The sequence below is a fragment of the Chiroxiphia lanceolata genome, chromosome 25 (assembly GCF_009829145.1).
Source record: "Chiroxiphia lanceolata isolate bChiLan1 chromosome 25, bChiLan1.pri, whole genome shotgun sequence".
Classification (NCBI taxonomy): domain Eukaryota; kingdom Metazoa; phylum Chordata; class Aves; order Passeriformes; family Pipridae; genus Chiroxiphia; species Chiroxiphia lanceolata.
This window is the reverse complement of record NC_045661.1, coordinates 2,165,428-2,181,707: the sequence shown is the minus strand read 5'-3', so window position 1 is coordinate 2,181,707 and position 16,280 is coordinate 2,165,428. Positions and strand designations below refer to the sequence as shown.

The following is a 16,280-nucleotide window of genomic DNA, read 5'->3' as shown; positions in this document are numbered from 1 at the left end:
CATGAGTGTAGGGGCTGGGAAGAGCCTAGGACACTGCTTAGTCTTGGCCTGCACCAATCCTCCAAAGGTAAAGCTTGTCATGGCCTTTAGAAAGGTATCCCCAGGTGAAAAGGAGCAGCAGGGATGCCAGTGTGAGCATGCCTGCAGAGGGCACTGGATCAGGCACCTGGTACTGCAGGAAGAGGGATGTGCCTCCTCTTTCCCGGAGCTGTCCCTCCAGAGCCATAGGCTGGGATCCCTCCTGAGTCCCGTGGGTGCAGATCAGAGCCTGGAATCAGAAACACCCCGTTTCTGGAGCTGTTTTTCAGCAAAGTGCACTTGATTGCCCCTGTGATGTCTAAAGGAGTGGGGTTGATGACCTCCCTTTTTCTAAAACCCATTAGCTCTCATTTGCATAATGATTCTGTTGACCTAAATCCTCCCCAAAGTTTCGGCTGCCTGCCTCATACTTTCCTCCCTGCCCGGGTCTGCTGGGCCACTCTGTTACACAGTGCTCATGTCTCCCAGCTCTGAGGCAGCTGCTCATCAGCAAGGACTGGCATCAGTCCCACGGGTGGACACTTTGCTCATCCAGGTTCCGTGGAACTCGGTGTCAAGGTGAGCACTGAGCTCAGCAGCGCAAGGGGGAAGAGGTTCTGGTACATTCAGATCACTCCTTAAGCTCTCAGCAACCTGGATGTTGTTTCTTGATACATTCTCCTGCCTGAATCATCAGCTTTTTCCACCCCCTCTTCTCCTCCTGTATTGGGCAATGACCCACTTAGATACAGGCCAAACCACAAATAATTGCCAAGATCCTTGTTTTATATCTGACCACTTCCTCCCTCCCCTCCCAGCCTGGCCAGTTGGGGATGATTCTCCCCTCTTCCCAGGCATGGCTGGTAATAGTAAAATAAGGGTTCTCTTGAGTTCATCATCTCTCTGGTGAGACCCAGATACGGGGCAGGACAAGTCTGCCCAGATGTTTTGGCATCTTCATCACTGAAATGAATTAGCAACAGTTATCTCTCTGCACATCGCTTCCTAGAGTAAACCAAGGACTCATCCACAGCCTCTCACGGCAGGAGAGGATTGGGAAGGCTGTGGAATGACAATGGGACCGGGCAGTGTGGCAGGAACACCTCGGATGGAAACAGCCTTTGATCGTGGTGCCAGTATCTCCCACTGCAAACCGTGCCAGGGCTGCCCAGCCTTGCAAAGTCTTGGCAACCCCACCGATGGTGAAACTGAGGCATGAGAAAGGTCAAGTGACTCGCCCCAGGCAAAAAGGCAGATGCTGGCAGAGCCAAGATTAACATCCCTGCTCGCCTGCCAGGCAATCCAGGACCGGCTGGATCCCTTTTGCACGGCATCACTCGTTAACATCGACTTCCAAAGAGCCGCTAAACCCCTCTGTGCCAGGCAATCCAGGATGGCTCTGTCCCCTTTGCACGGCATCACTCATTAGCATCACCTCCCAGGAGCTGGTAAAGCTCCCTGTGCAGGAGCAGCAGCCCCTGGAGCTGGGAGAAGCCACTCCCAGGACCTGCCTCTGCGCCACGGGGAAACTATTTAGGGTGGAGAAGTTCGGGGAGGGCTCCCAGACGCTGGAGGTGTCCGGTCTGTTATACTGCAGGTGGGGCCAGCTCCACTCACATTCTTGGCTTTGCTTTTTTTTCTTCTTTTTTTTTTTCTGGGAAAAACTTCAATGACCCAGAGATGAGCCAGGCCAGGCCTCGCTATGTCGTGGAACGCCCCGCGTACTCCGTCAGCCTCTTCGACGAGGAGTTTGAGAAGAAAGCCAGAACTTACCCCATTGGGGAAAAACTGAGAAGCCTTTTCAGGTAACAGAGAATGCCATAGCTGGGGTAAATGTAGATTTAGCCTGGAGTTGGGGTATAACTAAGACCTGGGGATGTAAGTCCCATTTTTATCCCGGGAAGCCTTCTCCGTGGTCTTCAGGGTTCTGATGGATGAAAGGGCATGGGAGAAATGCAAATTGTACTGAAGCAAGTGAAACTGGTGGCTCTTTTCACTGTTGGGTTGGAAGGCAAATCAGCAGAAGAGTTTGCACTAAGTGCATTTGGGATTTGGGGTTCTGTTTCCCGAGGGGTTTTTTTGAATAGTGAGAAGAGTACAATTGGTGATGTGGGTATTGGCATGTGGATTATTTTTTTAAGCTTTTTATCTGTATTTTCCTTTTAGCAGCTTCCTGATCAAAACCAATACCAACTTAAAGAAAGGTTTATAATCACGCAAATAAAGATGAATAACCCTGCTGATACATTTCCTGGAAATCTATCTTCCTTCCTTGGAAAAAAGGAAGGCAGTAATACAGGAAAGAATAAACATGCACGTTAGCAAGAAGAAATGTGAGATGTTGCACGTGTCAATCCAGAAACAATCTTCTTTTTTCAGACACGCTTGGAGGGTTTTTTGTGACCAAGCACCTGAAAAAGTTCATCTTTGGCTCTGTGCAACTGTCCCATGAATCTCTGAGCTGTGTTTCCTCACAGCTCACCTATCCCCTGTTTGAAGGGGAGCAGGATATTGGGGAGCTAAATCCTTCATTCTTTGCAGGTTCCAGCTGTGGCAGCACTGGGGACCTCTCACTATATGAGGAAGGTCCCCATAATAACCCTCCACTGTGTGTACAGCTAATTAACCACCAGAATCTTGGCCTTGTAGGGAAGGGAAGTGCCCCAAACTCTGGGCTCAGAATTTGGTGAGGAGAAAGGTTGAGACAGATCCTTCCTCTCTCACTTCCCAGCTCCCTTGCTTCCTCCCTTCTTTACTTATCTGCTTTTATTTTTTATATCTCCTTTAGGTGTTCGGCTTCCAGATTCAAACTCACCCTCTTTCGCCTGTTCCCGATACTCGTGTGGCTTCCCAAGTATAAAATTAAGGATTATATTTTGCCTGATGTCCTCGGTGGGCTCAGTGCTGGGACGATTCAAGTGCCACAAGGTGAGATGTGAGGACTGTCTGAGTCTCCAAAAGGGAGCACCAGTTTGCCAGTTCAAGGTCTGCAGACGATGCTGATGCCCAGTTTGGGGGGGGTTCCTGCCTCTCCTGCTGACATGTATAAACCCAAACTCTACCTCCAACCTGGTTGTTCCTATGTTTCTTTGCAGTGCCCATTTCCCTTGTGTTTTCCAGGGATGGCCTTTGCTCTCCTGGCCAATCTGCCTCCTGTCAATGGGCTCTACTCCTCCTTCTTCCCCTTGGTACCATACTTCTTCCTTGGGGGAATCCATCAGATGGTCCCAGGTAAGAGTCTGCAGAGCAATTGTCTGCACTGAACAGTTAAATACTGGCTGGGAATACTCAGTGTGTCCCAGAATGGGGCTGTTTGGTCTGTCAGGGGTTTGTGGGATCCCTGATTCTGGCTGCACAGCAGGATCTGACCCCACTGAACCGTGGCCACATCCCTCTGTGGGGCTGGTGACGGGCTGGGTGACTCGGCCTGCACAGCCCAACCTGCCCCAGCGCCTTCCAGGACAGGATGCTCCCTAGAGAGAGCTCCTGACCTCACTGTCTTGTGCTGCAGGTACCTTTGCTGTCATCAGCATTATTGTTGGCAACATCTGCAATGAGTTGGCTCCAGAGTCGGACTTCCAGTACTTCAACCACACCACCAATGAGACCAGTGTGAACACCACGGCCCTGGAGGCGGCCAGGCTGGAGATCTCTGCCACCTTAGCCTGCCTGACAGCCCTCATACAGGTAAGGACTTGCTGCACCACCCCTGCTGCGTCCTCTGACCCGCGGGGAGTCAGCCAAGCTCTCCCTGGAGCAGGGATGGTGGCAGCAGATGCTGGAAGAGGCCCCACTTCTCAGCAGGATGCCTCAAAATAGGGGTTTGGGGGGATCCCACCCCTGATTTGGTCTCAGTGTGAAATTCTCCACATGGTGAGGGCAGGATGGCAGCCAGTGGTGGCACCCTGCAGCTCTCCTCTCCCAATCCCTGCTCCAGGACAGCCCAGCCCGTGGCTGTGTGGGAGGGAGCAGCCTGTCTGACACCTCTGCACCTCTGCAGCCGTTCAATCCAGCTGGGTCCCACCAAAATCCCCTGGACATTGTGCCAAGCTTTGGGAAGAGGCTGTTCCTAAGAGTCCCTGCTGTCCCCCCAGCCAGAGGTGGTCCAGCCCTGTCCTGGATGCAGGGGATCAGTGCCCTGGAGCTGCTGTCCCTGGGGGGATCATCCCCCCCAAAGCCCTGTGGGGCAGCTGGGCTGGGGGGGATCTGTCCCCCTCCAGAGGGGGGGATCTGTCCATCCAATAACCTGCAAGGAAACACCGGTGGGAGATGCTTCATCCTCCTCCTCCTCTGTCCACACTGGTGCCAAAGGGACACTTGAGGCTGCCATGGTTCTGATGGCACCTCATCTGTCCCACCCTCTAGCTGTGCCTGGGGTTCGTGCAGTTTGGCTTTGTTGCCATCTACCTCTCCGAGTCCTTCATCAGGGGCTTCATGACGGCGGCGGGGCTGCAGATCCTCATCTCCGTGCTCAAGTACGTCTTCGGCTTGACAGTCCCGTCTTACACCGGGCCCTTAGCTATCGTCTACGTAAGTGGGTGCTCTGGGCAGACACCTTCCACCACCCCTCAGGCATCACTGACACCCCCCTGAGGGATAGGGGGGGCTTGGAGAGAAGGGAAGGGCGGAGGGAAGGGGAATCCATCCACCAGCCCTGCCCTGCACACCCTGCTGCTGCCCTGCAGGGCAGGTTCCCAGAGCCCACCCTGCCCCTGGTGAGCCCCTGTCTGAGAGTTTCCAATAAGAAATCATTAAATGGCGCTGGGATTTGGGGAGAATGTGAACTGTGTTGCTTTACAATTACAACTGTTAGCAAAAGAAACTTCCCCTACAAGCAGGTTTGCCCATTCCCTGGATTTCCTGTATCTTCCATGGATGCATCCTCCACTGATGCAGGCAGAACTGCATTTAACCACCAGCACAGCCCCAGGGCTGGTGGCTGATCCCTCAGAGAAGTTTCCAGCACTTCTCTCATCCCATCTCATCCCATCTCATCTCCCCTCCCATCTCAGGGTGTTTGTAGTGATTATGGTAACGAGTGCTCTCTGCTGTGCTGCCCGTGTTGCCCAGAGTCTCTGGTTCCCCGTGACACCTTCTCCTCTTCTCTCCCCTTTAGACATTCATTGACATTTGTAAAGGTCTGCCCAAAACCAACCTGGCCTCCCTGGTCTATGCCTTGGTCAGTGCTGTGCTCCTGATCATTGTCAAGGAGCTCAACCTCAAGTACATGAAGAAGATCCGGATGCCCATCCCCATGGAGATCATCATTGTAAGTGACACCCAGGCTGTCCCTCGGACCCTCCCCTCCCCTCCCAGCCCTGCTGGTCACAGCAGACACATCATGTAGAGTGTCTACACAGTGAATATGATGTGGCTTGGGGTCAGAAATTGGGCCATCCTCATGCAGGACACCTCTGACTCTCAGCTCATCCCTGTACCTGCGTCCTGGGGATGGGGAATATAACTCCTGCTGGGACTGTTCTCTCCTCTCCTTGCCTAATTTGGTGCTGATTTTATTCTGCCAGCCCCGGAAGCACAGCAAGATTAGTGCTCTGAGCCAGCTCAGCTCTTCCTGCTCACTGCTCTTTATTCCCTTTATTGCCTTTCAGGTAATAGTTGCAACTGCAATCTCTGGCAGCTTTAACATGCCCGAGAAGTACGGCATGCCAATCGTCGGGAAGATCAGCATGGGGTAAGTGCCTGTGCAGCTCTGACTCACCTTCCAGACAGTTTTCCTTCCTCCTCCTCCTCCTGCAACCTGGAAAACACCTCACTCTTCCCTGCTGTGTGACAGTCCCCTTCCAGGACTGTCAGGCAGCGCTGTTACACAACCCCCACCACCCACTCGAGCTGTGCACAGCGCAGACATGGGTTATGTCACTCCTGAGCACACCAGCTCCTCACCCACCCCGCTGGCCCACAGACACTCACGTCACAACTCTGCTCTGAGTGCAGGTTCCCAGAGCCCACCCTGCCCCTGGTGAGCAAGTGGAAGGACATGGTGGGCACGGCCTTCTCGCTCGCCATCGTGGGCTACGTGATCAACCTGGCCATGGGCAGGACTCTGGCAGCCAAGCACGGCTACGACGTGGACCCCAACCAGGTAACGCTCGGGTTGGGAGGCACAGGCAGGGACTGCTCCTCTCGCTCTCAGGCGTGAAGGGGAAACCTCAGGGTGTGAAGGGAAAACCCTCCCGGCGTGAACGGGGGAAGCGCTCGGACGTGCTGCGCTCCAAGCAGACGAGCTGCTCCCCCTCGCTGGCAGGCTCAGGTGGCACAGTGCCACGTGGGGGCAAAAGGACAAGGCAGACACGTCTCCAATGGGCTGCAGAGAGCCTGGAAGAGGGAAGGGAGCCTTAGGCTGAGCTCTGCTGCCTTGCTCTCCCTCCAGACCCGGGGGTTCTGCTGGCACAGACGGCCTTTTTGGCAGGTTGTTGAAGCACAACAGGCACATGTATTTCTCAGCGAGCAGAGAAAGACCTGGATTCCTGGTGTGTCACCCAGATACTGTGGGAGGCAGGACATTAAATAATCCTCTTTTGTCATCACTGGCACAGTGGCAGCTTTCAATAACAGCCACACATACCACATGGAGCCCTGCCCTTAGTGTGTCAACAGATGACAACGTGTTTATGTGGAATTGTGCTTCCAGGTTTCCCTGCTATACCAGAACCCATCCCAGCTCTTGCAGAAAGGAAAGGGTCTGGGATACACTGCAGGGAAAACAGGGCCCTTCTCTGGCCACACAGACCCCAGACTCAGGCACCTGCTCTCCTGGCTGCTCACACATGTTGGCAGGATGGGCAGCTGCTCTTTGTGATGACCATATTCCACATCTCCGCAGGAAATGCTGGCCCTGGGCTGCAGCAACTTCTTTGGATCCTTCTTCAAAATCCACGTGATCTGCTGTGCTCTCTCTGTCACTCTCGCCGTGGATGGGGCAGGAGCAAAATCCCAAGTTAGTACCTTCTCCTCCTCCACCTCTCTTCCCTACATGACCCTCCTTGAGCATAAACCCTTGAGCTGCCACGTGCTGTGCCAGCCTGACGTGGCTCTGCAGGTCTGGAGAAGCTTCACATTCAAGTGCTCCACGTTGCTGTTGCTAAAGGAGAATTTCCTCCCTCTCCAACCCCATTTTGTTCCCTGGGTGGTTCTTTGGATTGGTCACAGATGTGGAGCTGTCAATCTGCATTCCCAGTCTGGCTCTCAGAGCTACCAGTGAGGGAAGTTTGGGCTTATCCGTGAGATCTGCAAAATCCTGCCTGTTTTCAGAGGCAATCATCTGCTCACAGAAAATACTGCAGTGACCAGTTGTGCCCCTGGCTGCAGCAGCGGGAGGAGAAAGACCCCTGGGGAGTTTAGGAAGACACTGCTGTTTGCTGAAGTGATTTCTCTCCTCTCTGCAGGTGGCAAGTTTCTTTGTGGCCTTGGTGGTTATGGTGACCATGTTGTCTCTGGGAATCTACCTGGAACCTCTTCCAAAGGTAACACAAACATCTGTGCAAGCGGCTGTTGCGACACAGGCTCCACACACCCAAGAGAAGGTGCAGTCTGGCTCCAAAAACACCCTCATGCAAACTGCTGCATGGGAGGGGGTTTGTTCCTGGCCTGGAGACCTGTCTGCACTGAGCCTCTGGAAGCAAGAATCACAGAATCATAGAATGGATGGGGTTGGAAGGGACCTTAAAGCTCATCTCGTTTCACCCCCTGCCATGGGCAGGGACACCTTCCACTAGCCCAGGTCCAACCTGGCCTTGGACACTTCCAGGGATGGGGCAGCCACAGCTTCTCTGGGCAGATATAATAAACAACAGTCTAAATTACAGTCAGAGAATAGTCTAAAATACTCTGCTTAGATTCAGGCAAGATCTTTGTGAGCATCACCCTTCCCTGTTTCCTTGTGGGATCCGGACCATGGAAGGCAGATGCTGCAGAAAGCATCTGCTGCCAAACATGGCACATCCACATCCTGGCTGACACCATCTCCTCTCCTCCACAGTCTGTCCTGGGAGCCCTCATTGCAGTGAACCTGAAAAACTCCCTCAAGCAGTTGGCTGATCCCTTCTACCTGTGGAAGAAGAGCAAGCTGGACTGTGTGAGTGCCTGGGGTGGTGGGAGGCATCACCAGCCTCGCCTGGCAGCCCAGCCCAGGGCTGTGTGGGGCCTGGGCAGGACCAGCAGGTTCTGGGGGGCATTTAGGGGTGTGAATCCCGTGCAGGAGGTGGGTTTTGCTCTCTTTGTGTGATGGTACTTCCAACCCCTCACCAACAAGGTCCTGGAGCCTGTCCTGCCCAGCTGAGCACCCTGGTGCTCAGAGCACATATCAGAGAGGCCTGAACTATTACCTGCTGTGTTTAAATGCCAATCAACTGCAGGAGCCTGTTTGCCCAGAACTAGCCAAACCGGCCCTGCTCAATATCTGGGAGTCATGACTTAAAAACTCACACAATAGCCCTCCAGGGTGAGGAGAGCCCTTCACAGTGATAAGGACTCCAGGCACTGGTTGATGTATAAACCCAGGCAGGGGGTGTGGGGGAGTGAGAACGGAATTTGGAAATGTCTGACATAAAAAGACAGTGTTTGAACAGGACTCCCACGGCTGAGTGGTGTGTGTGGACACTGAGCCAATATCCTGTCAGGTCCCAACAAACCACCTTATCGGAGGAATCAGGAGTCCAGAGGGGCTGACCTGAGTCTTTAAGAGCTTTCCCAAAATACTGTTCAAACAGGTGCTGGAGGAGGGATGGGTTGGCAATTTGAGCACATCTCTGAGCGGGTTCTGCTGATGCTGGTGGGTGGGATGGAAGGTCTGTCGGCTCTGGCAGTTCATGTGAGGGCAGTGAAGTTACTGCCCTTTACCAGAGCTCACACAGGGGAGCACAGACCGACCCCATGGGCTTAGAGACCCCAGGCCAAAGCCTGGGCAGACCCCTGAGGGGATGGTGGACTGAGTGGAGGTGCTTGGTGATGCCTGGAGACTGGTGCAGGGAGAGCAGGGACCAGGCAGATGCCAATGGAGTGAACGGGATTCCCCTGACCTTAATCTCCTTGGAATTTGAACTAGATTCAGTGTCCTGTCCCAAAATGGGGAACACTGATTCTGGGTGTTGTCAGACCACTGGTGTTCATCACCTTAAGGCTGGTTGTGTTTCAGGACAACTAACTCCACAGATAGAGCCCAGCACAAAGCCTGGATGGTGGGAAGCCTTTCCCTGCCATTTATATCCACAATCCATATAAATTAGGAGGCTGAAGTCATCAGTTACTCTGACTTGTCCAAGGTCAAAGTTAGGTTTCATTAGTCTTGAGGATGGGATTAAAATAACCTGATAATGATTCTCAGAGGGCAAGTTTATGAGCTGGGGCAGGATTAATTTCATGTGGAAGGAGCTGCTCAAGTGCTAACACATAAAAATGACAGATGTCAGAGCTCTGAGCTGGAGGTGAAGCAGGTTTTGGGGTGCCCTGTCATACTTGGCCATCAGACCTGCTCTGTGGCCGGGCCATTTCTAGCAGGTGCTCAGGAGGTTTTCAGGGAGATGCTGATTCCTTCTGAAATGCTCTGACTGCCAGCAGGAGCTTCTTGGGGCTGAGAGCAGATGGTGTGATCTGCAGGGGCCTTTCCTGGGCTAGCCAGGCTGATACTTTTTGGGATGGAACGAGTGGTGTGTTCACGCAGCCGTGAAGAAACGCACTGGCTGCTTTTACGCCTGAGAAACTGGAGCTCCTGGCAAACTTCCCAGCAAGGATGTTCCACATGAAAACAGGAAAAAAACTGGAGAATTCGGGTTCTGGAGGATTCAGGTCTTGGTCTATCGATCCCACATGGTTTTGGGAGTACAGGGCCATTTTCCATCCGTCCCTGGCAGAGTGAAATGACCTGCCACGCTCTTCTCTCCCTGCAGCTGGTGTGGCTGGTGAGCTTCCTCTCCGCCTTCTTCCTGAGCCTTCCCTACGGAGTCGCGGTGGGCGTGGGATTTTCCGTGCTGGTCGTGGTTTTCCATACCCAGTTGTGAGTACCAGCGCAGCGACAAGAGACAGCAAAACCTCCCAGGGGCAGAATGAAGGGTTTTATAAGCGACCTCTGGCCCGTGTCTCGAAGGAACGCGCGGCAGGAGCCCGGGGGAGTGCAGGTGTCCTCCCCGGAATGTGCAAACAGGAATGGCAGGCGCTAATTTACTGCCTGCATTCCCGCTCCTGTGCACATCCCAAGGCGAGGGGAAGTCTCAGGGTATTTACTTCACCCTGCACAGCTCCCAGCAGAAAGTCCTGCCCATCAAAGGAGCGAGCCCTGTGCGTGTGCAGAGGCCGGCGGGAAGTTTTCACACCCTTTTTAATCCATCAAAGCCCCTTTATTAACATTTCCCAGTCTGGGATCTCAAACTGCTGAGTCTTTCCCCCCCCCCCCCCTTTTTGGACTCTGCAGGGATGGAAATGAAAGTATTCTCATAAAGCAAATTTTCAAATCCTGGTGTGGAATGTGAATCAAAGCAGTTTTCTTCCCCTGCACCGTTCACTCTAATGCTGATCCTCTGTTTTCCTGCAGCCGGAACGGCTCTGCCCTGGGCCAAGTGACTTCCACTGACATCTACAAGAACCCCAAATCCTACAACAAGGTAAGGTGAAGATAAAGCATCCTCAGGGAAAGTGCTGTTCCTTGTTTGCCACTGGTACCCAGGCCTGGTCTGAGCTCTTGTCTCTGTTGCAGGTACACGAGGTTAATGGGATTAAAATTGTGACCTATTGCTCACCTCTGTATTTTGCCAACTCAGAGATATTCCGTGAGAAGGTCATAGCCAAGGTGAGTGATGCCCTGACAAATTTCTGCCTGCAGCCAATCCCAAATGGCCCTTGCTCTTTCCTGGATTGCTGCATGGAGATAATTAAGCCATGGATGATCATGACAGATGGTCACATCCATCCTTTACTCTTCCATCCTCTTCTCCCTGAGCTTCAGGACTGTTTGTAGAGCTCATTTGAGAGGTTATACCTGAACCCTGGAAGGTATCCCTCTCCAAGCTCTGCCAAAACAGGGGCATCCTGCTACTGCAAGTCTCTCCCCCCTGCATGTGCAGGTACCCTGAGTTGCTGAAGATGTTTGGTTGCCATCAGGATCATCTCACCCTGATGTACAGCTGGAGCCACAGAGTGGGGGATACCAGGAAAGACCCTGACTGTGGGTCTGAACAGGCTTTTTCAAAGAAAACTCTTTCTTTCCAACAGACTGGGGTGGATCCTGGGAAAGTGTACTTGGCCAGGAAGAAGTATCTGAAACGGCAGGAGAAGGGGACAGCACAGCCACCAACGAAGCTCCCGAAATTCTTATTGAAGCAGAACAAGGTAACTCAGGTCAGGTTCCCGTGTTGATGAATAAGATCCCAAGTCCCCACCAAACAGCTCCCCTTGATGTAGGATTTTCTGCATTCTCTTCCTGGCCACATTCACCACCTCTCACCTCCTTTCCTTCCCGCCCACACCTCCACTCCTCCCAGCAGCCAAAACCTTAGGATGCAGGAGGACTGGGAATGCCTGGGAGCGAGAAAGCCACAGAGACAGCTAGAATGGAAACACGGTGAACAATTTGGTAGAAACCAGGCTTGTCATCCTTCTCTGATGATGCACCTGTGTCAGCATTTCAGCTCCAAGTGCCCTTTCGCAGCCCATTTTCCAGTCACCCCAGTTCCACTTGGTTTGCAGTGCTGAGCAGCGAAGATGAATCATGCCAAATTAACCTAACGAACTCCAGCCCCAAGGGCCACTCAGTCTAGGACCAGGTTGGAGTCATCCCAGATTAAAACACCTCATGCCAGTGGATACAGGCACATTCACCTGTCACCTCTCAGCCTGTGCTGGCAGTTGTGCCCTGCCCTGACTCTGCATTTCTGCTTTGCTGCAGACCTTGTCTCTGCAAGAGCTCCAGAAGGACTTTGAAAGCACCTCTCCAACAGATACCAACAACAACCAGACGACTGCCAACGGCGCCAGCATCTCCTACGTCACCTTCCGTCCCCCTGCCAACGGTGCCGGGCAGGTTCAGGGCTCCAGGGCCCTGGGCAGCACCACCACCCTGCAGGGAAGCACCTTCAGTGTCATGCCCAGGGCAGATGTTGACCCTGTGCTGACAGCACCGCCCTACATCAGCTTTCACACCATCATCCTGGACATGAGCGGGGTGTGTTTTGTCGACCTCATGGGCACGAAAGCTCTGAGCAAGGTTAGTTCTGCACTACAAACAAAGCCAAGCTGCAGTGCCTTCTACTTCCTTGGGCATCTCTGATAAAAGGTGTTTACCTGCCTCAATAGGTTTGTGTGCTTTTCTCCTTCAGCATCCCCAGAACATGTAAAGCCCTGATATAAGACTTCATGTATTAACAAAAGCTGGAGCAGCAGTCTTATTAATCCTTTCTCTCCCCTCTCATCCCTTCTAGTTGTGTTCCAGTTACCAGAAGATTGGGATTAAAGTGTTCTTGGCAAATGTGCAGGGTAAGAATCCACAAAGAACACGTTTCCACGTGATCTTCCCCCATTTCTGTGCTCCTGACAGACAGGAGAACTTTTTTGTGTTCTTTATGCAAACCATGTGAGATGTCAGCCTTTTGCTGGACCAAACCAGAACAGAGGAGAGAAGAAAACAGAAGAAAGGGAAGAGAAACACTGTTCTCTATGTATGAAATCAGTCCTTTCATTTGGGAAGTGACGTGGTTGGAACATCTCCAAAAATGGAGAACAAAATAGATCCCTACACTCATTTCTGCAGCAAACCCGCTTCTTCCCCATGCACCCCAGCCTTGCCTCAGCTCAGAGGCCACTGCCAGCCACAGACACCCTCAAAGGCTTCCTCCTTTGCTTTCCTCCTCATTCATGTGCCTTTTCCTCCCTCCAGCCCAGGTGTACAGTGACATCAGCACAGGTGGAGTCTTTGAGGAGGGAGGCCTGGACCGAAGTCACATCTTCCTGACCATCCACGATGCTGTTTTGTTTGCACAGGCAAATATCAAAGAAGTTGTCCACCCACCCATCTTGGAAGAGGTAAATTTGCTCCACAGGCTTTCCCAGCTCACAGGACTGCTCTTATCAGGTTTACAGGCTGCATCAGCACAGAGGAAGAATAACAAATTGCTCCTGCAACTGATAAAGCCTCCTGTTTATCTCAAGTGGCAAATGCCCAAACCCAACAAAATATTTCATCTCCCAGTTGTCGTGTACGGGCCAAGCACCTACTGACTGAATGGATTTCCCTGGGAATTTGGAAGTGTAAATGTCTTATAACAAACCCTTGGCTGAGAGATGAATGTTGTCCCGTCCTGGAGAAGCCAGAAGAGCTGTTCCAGCACTGTGGCCTCAGTTTGGTGCTGGGTGGAACAGGCAGCTGCACACAGAGGCAGAATTTGGCCCTCAGAAACGAAGGCAAAGCAGATTCACCTGTCCAGGAATGATCCAAGCATCTGTGAACTCTCCCTGGCTTGGGAGGAGAAAAGGCCAAGGCAGGAAGGTGGCACATTCTGATGGCACAGTGTCAGACAGGCTCTTTCCCCAAACAGGGGTTGGTTTATTGTGTGGTAATTTAGTTGGAATCAGGGCAGTGGGAGCCAATTATCTCACAAGAACAAGTTAAGGTATCTCATATCTGGGCAGAATGATATGTCAATGCCAGCTTAGTCACAGGAGACAAACAAATGGAGCAGGATTCCTTCTGTGCCCCTTCTCCCGGGCATTTCTGTCAGAGCATGTGTGATGTTTTGAGCCTGGGTTAGTCATTATTTTTATTCCTTTTGACCCTGGTAATTTGTGGACTCGATTCTTCCCTGCACAGAGGCCAAACCAGACAGAGCTGTCCATCTCTGACGAGTCTGTGGATGAAAGTAGTGCAGAGTTCAAGAACCTGGAGGAGGTGAGTTCTAGTGCCAGAGCTCACTTCAGCCACGGGTGTAAGGTGGAAATCAGAAGTCATGTTTGAGATTGATTAGACAGGAACTCCCCTGAGCCATTGCTGGGCAAACTGCAAGTAACTGCAATGCTTTGAAAAGTTAATTGCAACTATGATTTTAAGTCCCTGTCCTGAGGAGCTCTGGCAGGCACCTGGATGAGCAGCAGGTAGGTTACCCCACAGGGAATCCTTTAATGCATTCTGGGCCACACAGCTCAGGTTCACAGTCAGACCTGCAGTCTCCACACACTGGGGGCAAATTGGAGAATCAGGTTTAGCTCACACCCAAAAAAAAAGGATCATTGGTCAAGTTTTTCAGCACAGACTTTATTAATGGCAAATTGACTTGCACCCACATTTGGGTCTTGGGGGGAGATCTGTTCCAGTGTTGACCTTTGCTATGCTGTCCATGCACAGCTGGAGGCAGAGCAGCTCCCACCACCAGCTTTCCCTCGTGGAGAAGGGATGGGAAGGGTGATGTTTCCCTGTGGGACTGAACAATGGTGAGATGTGTGGGTGGGTCTGTGCCACGGCACCAGCCCTAACCCTGCATGTCTTCTGTGCCCTTTAGGAGATGTTTGGAAGCATGTTCCACTCAGAAACCCAGACAGCTCTGTGAGCACAGGGAGCCTCAGAGTGTGGGCAAACCCTCCAGAACAGACTCATCCCTCCAATCCTTTCGTGAAGACCTGGGGATACAACAGGTTTGCAAAGCAAGAGGCCATCACACCTCTTGGACTGACAGATTCCTCCCTCCTTCCTGCTCTGTTTGTGGTGTTCAGAGCTGTGGACTCTGGAGCAGGCAACAGCAACCCAGGGAAGCAGGAACTCAGGAAATGCCATCTCATGGATTAGAGGAGAAGGAGCTCATTTGAAGGCAGGTGCCTTAACCCAGGGGACGATCAGTCACCGGTGCCAAGTGCTCTCCTTTGTCTCACACAATCGAACCCTTCTGCCCACGTTGGATTATGTAATTTGGGCATCCTGCTCCTTTCTTTTCCCCTCTTCCCTCTCTTCCTGATGGAGTGAAATACAAGCAAATATTAAAAGCCTCTCAGGGCTTTTGATTCTCGAGCGAAAGCGGCTCTTGCAAAGCGCAGCTTTGCCGGGGAACGTCGTTCTAGGATGTGCACTGACCTTCGGGGGGTCTGGAAGTGCAGCCCCCCCAATTTCCTTTCCTATCTGTGTAGCACCACCTCTGCCTCTCCTGTGGCCCCTCTTCCACGACCCCCCTGCTCCCCTCTCTCTGTGACCCAGTGTCCCAGAAACCACTGCCTCAAAAACCAGTGCCTCAAACCAGTGCCGTACTTCTGACACCCCAAAGACCTTGGTGCTCTCCTTCAGAAGGGCTGATTTTTGAATTATGTGGGTTTTATTTACTAATAGGATGTGTTTCTAATCAGAAATAAGAATTCCTTGTTACATGCATATTGCCCTGCCTGCCTGGTGGGTTGGGTACCTGCCCAAAAGACCCAGGGTCCAGTTCAAACCCCCCTTTAAGTTTTTTAAGGATCTTTTTATTGACCAAACAATACTTCAGAGAAGGCTCTTGGACTGTGAATGGCATGAAAACATTAATCCCAAAGGAATTCTGACTCCTCCCATCTTCTTGTTGACTGGAGAAACTAAGAGACTGAATCCAGAACATGGATAAGTGCTTTGGGGAAAGGTGTTTCTCGTTTTGATCACAAATAGGAAATTCAGGGACAGGGAAGGAAGCCCTTCCTGCACATTTTTCATGCTGCCATTGATCCAGAGCACTGAAACTGAAATTTGAGTGGATTTTATGCCTGCAACCAGGGAACAGCCCAAGTGACACCCTGGGCTGTGCAGGGCTTCTGGGGACAAGCTCTCACATTGTCACTCGTGCAGCAAGAGAAACCTCTTGTTCAGTATGTGATATTTCCATACTAATTCTCTACTATATTTGACAAATTTCACTAAAATTCACCTCAGACTGATGCTGCCAGGACTATCTACCTCAGGCAAACTCGCCTGCCTCACTGACCCAGAGACAGATCATGGAGATCTTCATCATTTCTAAAAACCTGACAGACATTCTTTTATGTCTCAGTGATGCTTTTAACAACTGCTATTTTAGTTTCTTTTTCTGATGCCTTCCCTTCTTACCCAGTGCTGATGATTGTGACAGTAATGACAAGGTGACAATACAAAACCTGAAAATTCCAAGTGCAAGGCAAGGGTTAAAGGGACCCTTCTTTCTTCAGCTCATTTCAACCTCAAGGATGGCTTTTATGAAAATAAGGTTATAAAAAATTAGGATAAAGATGCATACTTGTACGTCTTTAATTGCAACTAAACCAATTTTTAGTTT

The 16,280-nt window shown here is 51.8% G+C and overlaps 1 protein-coding gene across 1 annotated transcript; it reads left to right on the top strand.

Annotated features, from left to right (window-relative positions):
- Positions 1-1,698: 1,698 nt before the first annotated feature.
- Positions 1,699-14,990, top strand: SLC26A9 (solute carrier family 26 member 9). Its single transcript, XM_032710658.1, has 20 exons — positions 1,699-1,823; positions 2,807-2,946; positions 3,139-3,249; positions 3,530-3,705; positions 4,384-4,548; positions 5,135-5,287; positions 5,628-5,710; positions 5,974-6,121; positions 6,863-6,976; positions 7,425-7,502; positions 8,018-8,113; positions 9,924-10,030; positions 10,565-10,634; positions 10,727-10,819; positions 11,242-11,358; positions 11,915-12,232; positions 12,447-12,501; positions 12,902-13,047; positions 13,832-13,909; positions 14,517-14,990. The coding sequence occupies exons 1-20, from the start codon at positions 1,699-1,701 to the stop codon at positions 14,562-14,564; spliced, it is 2,421 nt and encodes an 806-aa protein (XP_032566549.1). The 3' UTR covers positions 14,565-14,990.
- Positions 14,991-16,280: the final 1,290 nt, after the last annotated feature.

Coding starts and splice junctions, on each gene's coding strand:
- SLC26A9 (XM_032710658.1), top strand. CDS start 1,699: ATGAGCCAGGCCAGGCCTCGCTATGTCGTGGAACGCCCCGCGTACTCC. Junction 4,549..5,134: donor GGCCCTTAGCTATCGTCTAC/GTAAGTGGGTGC, acceptor TCTCCCCTTTAG/ACATTCATTGACATTTGTAA. Junction 5,711..5,973: donor GTCGGGAAGATCAGCATGGG/GTAAGTGCCTGT, acceptor CTCTGAGTGCAG/GTTCCCAGAGCCCACCCTGC.